Source organism: Pinus tabuliformis, chromosome X (genome assembly GCF_031772625.1).
Source record: "Pinus tabuliformis cultivar Carrire ecotype Pingquan chromosome X, CPIR1, whole genome shotgun sequence".
Taxonomy (NCBI): Eukaryota; Viridiplantae; Streptophyta; class Pinopsida; order Pinales; family Pinaceae; genus Pinus; species Pinus tabuliformis.
Genome location: NC_142308.1, coordinates 660556083 through 660566014, shown reverse-complemented (window position 1 = coordinate 660566014; position 9932 = coordinate 660556083). Strand labels below are relative to the sequence as shown.

The 9932-nt window shown below is 34.9% G+C and overlaps 1 protein-coding gene across 1 annotated transcript; it reads left to right on the top strand.

Annotated features, from left to right (window-relative positions):
• Positions 1-1555: 1555 nt before the first annotated feature.
• Positions 1556-3134, top strand: LOC149141699 (peroxidase 3-like). The gene is made up of 3 exons (XM_089448679.1): positions 1556-1889; positions 1972-2163; positions 2287-3134. Exons 1-3 carry the CDS (start codon positions 1584-1586, stop codon positions 2857-2859), a joined length of 1071 nt encoding a protein of 356 aa, XP_089304805.1. The 5' UTR covers positions 1556-1583; the 3' UTR covers positions 2860-3134.
• The last annotated feature ends 6798 nt before the right edge of the window (positions 3135-9932 follow it).

Genomic DNA, 9932 nt, shown 5'->3' with positions numbered 1-9932 from the left:
GAAAGAATTGATGTCCTCTGTCTCCTTCATCTAAAAACTTTCAAAATCTCTCCTACTATTCTACAACTTAACAATATTGACTTTGGCCATACCTTTATAACTTATCGCCAAGGTCTCCCATGTTGTTTTTGCTGAAGACGTGATCATAATCTTCTGGAACACTGCTCGGTCCACTCCCTACTAGATAAGCTACAACACTTGTGCATTCTTCTTTTTGTCTTTCTTCCATAGTTTCCTCTCTGCATTAGTGAGGGTTAGTTCTTCTTCTCCAATTTTAGGTTCTGAAAATCTAAACTGGACATAATCCGGAACATCATGAGCCTATAACATGATCACTATCTTAATGACCCACACATGATAATCCTTCCTTGTAAACTATAAAAAGTGAAGCTAAAAATTTGAGAAAACGATCTTTCTTCACCAAATACTATTTAAAACCCTTAATTATCTTTTTATATATATATAAATCTTTTTAAATCACCCACACCCACACCCACACCCACACCCACACCCACACCTTTATATAAAAAACTTTAATTAAAAAAAACCTTTCAAAGTCTTTTATATAAACCTTCACGTTATATGAGCCTCTCATTTATAAACGAACGGATCTTGACTTCACACTTACAAAAAAAAGGTATTAGAAAGCTGCTCCACGTGAGCTTTATGGAACCTTTATGAAAAGCAATCACGTAGATCTTATTACACCCACGTGAGCTCTAAAACGACTTAACCTTCGAACGCGGAGACTTATCCTTGTTTTTTTACTTTGTTAAAACGTATTGGAAAGGTACTCCCCGTAAGCCTTATAAAAACTTTATGAAAAGCAATCACGGAGATCTTATAACTCTCACGGGAGTTTTAAAACTACTTAACCATCGAACGCGTAGACTTATCCTTATCCTTGTTTTTGACTCTGTTAACGCCGCCTTGCTTGAGGCTTGCGTGCTAACGCCTTCCACGGTGATGAAGTCCTGCGTTAGTCCTCTAACGCAACGAAATCCACAGTTAATCTGGTTTAATACGGGTGATCAGTTATCCGGGTTAATCTAGGTGATTCTATGCTAAGCCCACTAGCGTTATAATGCTGTGAATATTACTGTAAGGTGCGTTATAGTTAAAAATGCTCTGAATATTACTGTAAGCTTCCTCATAGTTTAAACTAGTAAAAAATTATTTATTTTTTTGTTTTTAATGGATTATTGTTGATTGTTTTTATTAGTTTTTATGATACTAATTTGATGAAAAATATCATCAAAACCAAAGGAGATTAAACAGAAATTCACATAAAAAATACATAAACTCTTATTTTTCTATTGATTACACAAAATTTCATTTTTACAAAAAAAAATTCTATTAACTATTTGCCTAAAATATCTAAACTTGCAACTACACACTAAATATCATTTATCACTTAATTTAACCGTCTAACATTTCAACCCTCTAAACTCATTTAACTCACTCTTTAATTTTACTCCACTCTTAATACAAAAGTAATTAACTTATTTTAACAACTTTCGTAGTAGCAATTCATTCTCTTCAATTCTATCTTTGGGAGGACTCAATCTCTTTACAACAGCGACATGGATATGGGATCAGTTACGGCCAGGAAATCCTTTCTGGTTTCACTTCTCATCTTTGTTAGTGTTACCATGGCCGCCTCAGTCGACGTGGGTGCAACAAACACACCAGTATCGGGTCTAACATTGGGTTTTTATAGGAAGACGTGCCCCCAGGCCGAGATATCGGGTCTAACATTGGGTTTTTATAGGAAGACGTGCCCCCAGGCCGAGATCATTGTAAGAGACACTGTTGCAAAATACATGTCGAGGGCCCCTTCTCTCGCAGCTCCTCTCCTGAGGATGCATTTTCACGATTGCTTTGTGAGGGTCAGTAATTTTTTGGTCTCCCCTCTCCTCCTCATTCTGTTTTAAGTGTTTTTGTATGATAAGCTAATGAATGTGGTCGCAGGGGTGTGATGCGTCAGTGTTATTGAATACAACGAACAGCAATCAACCTGCTGAGAAGGACGCTATCCCAAATCAGACTTTGAGAGGATTTCAAGTAATTGACGCTGCAAAGGCGGAACTTGAAAAGCAATGCCCCGCTGTTGTCTCTTGTGCCGATATTCTTGCACTCGTTGCCAGAGATGCAGTTGATATGGTAAGTAATTGTTTGATGTCGCTTAAATTTAAAATATTCTTGAAATCAAATTAATTCAGTTGTAATTCACAGCATGATCAAGCCTTTAAATGTACTAAGAACCTGTTAAATAACTCATGGCAGCTCGGAGGACCGCGGTGGACTGTACCAACAGGACGGAGGGACGGTGTGGTATCAATTCTGAACGAGGCATTGGCAAACCTTCCTCGATTTTTCGCAAATTTGGAGCGGCTGAAGTCCTCATTTGCGAGCAAAGGTTTAAATGTGAAGGACCTGGTTGTGCTCTCTGGTGCACACACTATCGGCACTTCCCAGTGCCGCGTTTTCAGTAACAGAATCTACAACTTCACGGCAAACGTAGACGTGGATCCATCGTTTGATAAACTATACGCCCAGCATCTCAAAATAAAGTGTAAACCTGGAGAGAATGGGAGTAAAATAGTAGAGATGGACCCTGGAAGCTTCAGAACATTTGACAACCATTACTACGTGAACTTGAAGAAGAGAAGGGGACTCTTTGGATCGGATGTTGCCCTCCTCACTGATCCAACTACAATGGCCCTAGTAAACTCGGCTGCAATGGACTCAACGTGGTTTCTGCTTGAGTTTGGAAGATCGATGGAGAAGATGGGTAGGATTGGCGTTCTTACTGGAAATGAAGGACAGATCAGACGCCAGTGCGCTCTGGTTAATTGATGAAGAAGAGATCCAGGGGTTCCTAAGACTCCATCCATGCTGACATAATTTGATTTGGGGGAATGTTGTATTATACATATATAGGTAAAACAACACTGTAATAATTGTGAGTGACATACAAGATGCATGCATGCGTTATCCAGAATCTACCCGAACTGTTCGTTTGGTCGCAATTTGGCAACAGCCAAAAGTTAAATTCCTTTCTACTCAGTATTTTGAGCATTTGGATATTCAGAAACTTTCTAAATTCGTTGAGACACTCTCAAATCATGACATGGAGGTATGAAAAATATAAAAAAAAAAATTGTCCAAATGTATTTCTCACTTAAAGTGTTAAATGCACTTAGTCAAATTTCGGAGAGGAGGTATTATGAATTTTTAAAAGGAGGATAGCAGGAGTTGTAAAATTTAAATGATATCTATTGACTAATTAAAAGGGAGAGAGAGCACTAAACAGCCAGATTGCGAATCAATAAATAGTTCGAGTGATCTGGGCAATCAGTAATTTGTAAAAGAGAGAGTGAGCTAAACCAGCGAGATAGCTAGTCAAAAATTAGTTCGAGTAATCTGGGGAATCAGTAATTTGTTTGAGTAATTTAGCCAAGGTTTAATTAGTTCGAGTAATCTGGGAATCAGTAAGGTGTTTGAATAATTTAGCCGAGCTTTATTATCACGTCTATTTGTTATCAGTTTTTCTAATAGCTTATAAATTAAATATGCAAAAAGTATATCTAATCACTTATAAATTAAATATACAAATAATTTATAACTTAGTTATTAAAATTAAAACATGATAAAGAATGAAGAAAATTAGTAGAGCCAATTGTTTTTCTCAATATTCAAAATATAACTTAATTATTAAAACTAAAAGATGACAAACAATGAAAGAAATAGTGGAATAGAGATTGTTTTTCTCAATATTCAAAATTCAAAATAGTTAAATAATTACATAGAAAACATCAACAATAAATGACTCAAGTGAAACTCGACTAATCTGAAGTAAAATTATGAGATTAATATCTCAACATCCCAAGAATCAAAATGTGATGACACCTAGCAAATAGTGAGATTAATTCTCAACATCCCCTCATAATCTCAACTGTTACAAGTAGAGGCACTTACAATGCCTAATTGCTCTCTTTTGAAATTCAAATACATTTTTTCCCAATGGCTTTGAAAACATTTGCAAGCTGATATCTAGAACCACAAAAGGCAAGCACTATGTCCCTATCATTGACAATATCACTGATGAAATAAAAACAAGTGTCAATGTGCTTGCCATTTTTTTTGGAAAACGTGACTTTTTTGATAAAGATTGATGAAATGAAAACGTGTGTCAATGTGCTTGCTATTTTTGTGGAAAACATGAATTTTTTATAAAGAAATTGCTTAATTGTTATCACAATAAATTGGAGTTCACTCCTAAAGATTTGAAATATCTTTCAATAATCTTCTCAACCACACATCTTGACAAACTTGTGTGAATTTGATGCAGAAGATATTGAAATTATTGACAATTTCTTGGATGGCCATGAAATCAGATTGGTTCCAAGATGAAAAGCATACCCTGAGGTGATTTTGTTATCATCTACATTGTCTGCATAATCGTTGTCTGTATAACTTGAAAGTGAACAATTTTCAAATTATAGTCTATAATCCCTACAATATACCTTAAGATCTTGTTTGCAACCTTCCAATTATAAATCTTTGGTGATTGTATAAATTTGGAGACAAAACTTGCTCCAAACATGATATCAAGTCTAGTTGCATTGAGATACGATAAACTACCAACTAAACTTTTATACAAATTGGGATCAACTATATTAATTTGAAGGTGAAAATGAAGAGAAATTCATATATTAATTTGCAACTAAAGATAGTGTTTTTTCTCATATATATATATATATATATAAAATATTAGTTTCTCATCATGTGTAAACTACGTTAAAACTTCATCATTAGGTTAAAAGTGTTTTCTTAAAAAATGTGTTATAGATAAATAAAAATATATAATAATAATTTAATTTTAAAGCTATGGATAAGTTAAGCATAAATTGTTATATTAGATTTTTTGTTTGTTTGTGGGATAAATTTATGTATGGAACTTCTTTGTTTGTGGGACAAGAGACCTCTTTCTAAATTTGAATTTATAACATTCATGGTGTATGCAACTTCCTTTTTTAGGATACAAAATGTTGTATGAAAGTTTTTTTGTTTATGAGACAAAAAGCCTCCCGCTAAATTTGAACCTATAACTTTTTAAGAAGAAGCAGATAAATTATTAACCATTAAAAACCATATAAAATACTATAATACATTTATTATCTTGTTGTAATATATTTATTATATTATATAATTAACATAATTTTAAAAAATATTATTAACTTATTTAAGTTGAATATATCATTCCTTCTTAAGTGAGCCCAGAGGCTCATTCCACAATCCAATGTGAGGGAGATGTGTAATTTCGTCTATGCTCACATTGGAGTTGACATGTGTTCCTTTTAGAACAAAAATAAAATAATCTTTAAATAAAAATGTTTGGTTTGTTTAATCAAAAGTAGTATCACTAGTTATACTAAAGGAGAAATGGTAAAATTATTTCACTTTCACTCTCAACCATAAATATAAATTTTCGATGTGGAGATGAAATAACATAATGTTATATCAAAAAATTTATTGAGAAATAAAGTAATTAAAATTCTGAAGAACTATAAATACAATATCTAAAGCAATGGAATTTTTTTATTTTTATGGTTAAAATATTTTAAGTAGTTGTAACAGCCCAAACTGCATAAACAATTACTGTGGTTACTAAGTTTTATTTTACATTTTATTGCATTAATTTTCTTACTAATGTTGTTAAAATGATAAATGACTGAGGTTGGAAGCCCGAGATATATTTTGTTACCTAATTAATAGATAAATAGGGGTTAAGGTATTTTAACAAAAAACTGTTTGAAATAGTTAAAAGAAACTATTAAGTTACTCATATGCTTTTGCGGGAATATAGATGGGGAAGGAGTTAGGGGGGAGACATTCTTGAGCAGGGTGAAATAAACCCGTGGGAAAATACTCATATACAGTCTGCAAGATACAGGACTAGAGGCTCTACAGTGACTCTTGAGGTGTAAGGTGGCGTAAGGACTAGAGGCTCTACAGTGACTCTTGAGGTGTAAGGTGGCGTAAGGTACCTGACTGTAGCTAGGGTCATCTCAACTGTGAAGAGAAGGAAGTGCTCGAGGGACATTCTAGACGTAATTGCCAGAATGGTGGTTGGGTGGCAAGACATTCCAGACAGAATCAAAGTTGCATGATTTCAAGTCTTTTAACAGATAAGTAACTCAAATTTATATTTAGGAAATGATGGTTGAATATAAGTAAAATACTAATTGACTGACATAATTAATTAAGGATGAAAATTTCATAGAAGCACATTTAGGACAGAGAACAAAATTGAATTGCTTACATTCAGAAAAACAGACAGAATTTAATAGACAAGTAATGCATGGTTTAGCTATTTTACTGTAACAAATAGATACACACGAACCCTTGAAATTGTTAAAAATAAACTTTTATGACAACAAGTTCGGAATTACGAAGGAGAAATGAGTTACAGAAGGTGACCATTCCCGAATAACTAGAAATCACTTTCTATTCATTCAAATATTACCTTTAAAAGAAAATGGAAAAAGACCTTTACCAATCATTACCAAATACAAGGAGAAAACAATATGGAATATACCAGTATAGGGAAAATTCATTATTTTTAAAATGCAAAGGAACAAACATAAATAGAGTTCTTCAATCTCAAAATAAGACTGTAACATTAAAACATAAATTAAGTCCACAGTGGCAGAACTAGATCAATGGCCTGAAAATGTCACAATCATTAAATAACCCAAACTCTCGAGTCTAGAAACTTAACAGGAATCATTTATAAATAGATATCCATTGTTCAAAATATTCTTTCAGAGAAAAATACAAGGGTTAACCCTCGGTCGAATCACATAGTAAGCAGTTCAAAACCAATGTTAACATCGTGCGCAAAACATAACCAATGAACATGGTCACCAAAATAAAAGTCTGGTTCAGCAAAATTTGGCGTATAGCCTCCATTCAGAAAACAATTCTTTCACAGAACAAATTACCATATGACTATCTATTAAACATCTAATGAACTAGGGAGGATTTTTCGTCCTGTAAACACAAACAAAGGTCCATAATCTCTTAAAAATACGAATAACGTTTTCTTAACCATGGAAATAGCAAACCGGCTGTAGTATGATATGTATGATACCTGCAATTAAGTGACAACAACCTAAGAATCTGATAAGAGTATAAACCTGCTATTAAATAAACTCTAAAGGGATGCCAAGAAGGCGGTGATCATACCTGTGATTGGAGAACTCTAGTAGATGGCGGTCTACCTTTAATCTAGTAAGATGAAATAGTTAGCCGAACTGGGAAAAAGAATCCGCAAGAAACTATTGGAAGAAAACTAAGGAAGACATAAAAAAATAGCATGCTCACCTTCTAGAAGTCAACTTCGGTTCTGGATACCTTCCACGGGATCAAAAAGCCATCGAGCCATCCCTGGACGGTGGGAGCAGCTAGTTAGACACTGAACCAGATGAAATACTGAAGCGAAACCCAACCTCAAACAACATAGAAAATTGGGACAACATAGGGTCGAGTGATTTAGTATACCTTCCAGTGAGGGCATGTCGAAACTCTCTATTGCACGTAGTAGAAATGGTCATGAACCAACCAAAATCCAACAAGGGCCAACTTCGTTGCAGAGTAGCAAAAACGAAAAGCCACCAACAAAAAATGACTTCACAACCAGCCAGATGCGGGAGAGTTGGTTAGATGATAAAACCCTATCCCCTCCCCATCGTCAAATTGCCCTCCAAAGATCAACGGGAGTAGATCGGGCCAGTTGTCACAGGTGAACCTAACCCTTTGAAGGACACATGCAACGAGATCAGTCATGCTTATGCCGCATGTAACAGAGTACATGTAACAATCAACCAAGGTCCGATCATGGACATCAACACTAGTTGGGAACCATGTGAAGATTAATTACCAGCTAGCATAAACCTTGTAAACCATGTTGCAATAAATATAAGCAATCAAACTAGATAAGTTATAAGGGTGCCATTAAGGATTATTCAACCATTGTTATGTATGTGTGTGTATATATATATATATATATATATATATATAGATTTATTTCCGTAACTTATTTGTTTGTAGTGTTATAAATGGTATCAGAGCTCATGTTCATACACTGAGACTCTTTGGGGAAATTGCGTATATATGTAATAAATGTGACTTAATCAAACTAACTAAGCAAATGTGCATGTGAACACAGAGACCCGCATGAACACAAAAGGGGGTCAGAATGCAAAGGAGCCCAAGATCACCAAACCCTCCAGAGATAACTTATGTGAATGCCAACCCTCACAATTAGATACAACTAGGAGAGGAATCCCGTGAAGCTAATGTTTTCATAGTCGCAACTATTCAGCAACTGCGTGCTGAGATGAAAAATTTAAGAATAGACAGTGAATGGTTACGACTAGAAAATGAGAGAATTCTTAGAAGTCTATCTAATCGATAGAACCAACGAGATATAGACCCCAGTGCTAAAGATAGAGAGAAAACCCTAATGGATCAGCATGGAGAAGAGAATGTTGAGTCAGTTGAAAACATGGGGAAGACGAAGAAGGACGTTCAGGCAATGTCTCCGACTAACGCAAGACAAAATGATATAAATCTGAGTTACTAGGGGAATTCAAGAATATTAAATTGTCACTCTTTGAAGGGGAATCTGAATAGGCAACGAAAGCTTGGTTAATTGACATGAGGAAATACTTTCAAATTTATGATTACATTGATAAACTAAAAGCACATCTGGCAGTTTCTTAGTTAAGAGGTAATGCTACTCTTTGGTGGGAAGAAATCAAAACTGTGAGGAAAATCGATGAAGAACAGGTTACGTGGAAAGAATTTCAAAATCATTTCAAGGATAAGTATTTAACTAAACATTATTATGACGAAAAAGAAAAGGAATTTCACGAGTTAAGATTGGGAACCTTAACCATGGATGAATATGTGAAACAATTCACCTCCTTACTGCACTATGTGCCTTATATGCAAGAAGAAAAGGCCAAAATTCAATGTTTCATTAGTAGCCTACCCAATTTTATGAAGGAGAAGCTTGAGTTTGATTACCCAAGAACCATGGATGATGCGGTGCGAAAAGCCCGCATCTGCTACCAGCAAATGAAACAAAAAAATGAGGGACCTAAAGGAGGATTGAATAGGAAGGGAAGGAACCTAACCCCAAACAGACAAACAAAATTTACTAATGGCAGGAATATACAACAAAAACCTCTCAGTAAATTTCCAGCAAGGAACCAACCCAAAGTTGCATATTCTGAAAATAGACAGTTGGAAGGAGTTAATAAATATGTTAATGACTAGCAGTCAAAACTGCCTCTGCAATGTTGGGGATGCAAAGAACCCCACTATTACAAAAATTGTCTACATAAAGCAAGGATGGAACAACTATCAAATATGTAAGAAGCTTCCACGGTTGGAGAAGTGGCGAGGAGCATGCCTAGAATTAATGTTGCTCTGGACGACCATCAAGTAGAATACTAGCCCACCATGATTGAATGTGAAGGTATGATTGCTAAGAAACATGTCTCTGTTTTTTTTGACCCTGTGCTAGCCTAATCAATGTTAGTCTTAGGATTATAGAAAGTTGTCAATTGCAGAGCAGTAAGTTTCCAAAACCATGGTTAGTTCAATTAGCCACTGGGGAAAAAAGAAGGGTAATTGCAAAAATAGAATGTTGTCCTATAACAATTTCAGGACAACCCATTTACGTTGACCTTAATATACTCCCTTTGGGTTCATATGAAATTTTAATATGGATGTATTGGTTGGAAAGATGTTGGTCCCTAATTGATTGCAAATAGAAAACTGTAAGTTTTATCACTGAGTCAGACCAAAGGAAGGAACTTCAAGGAATCAAGACAAATACCAAGTTGTGTACTATT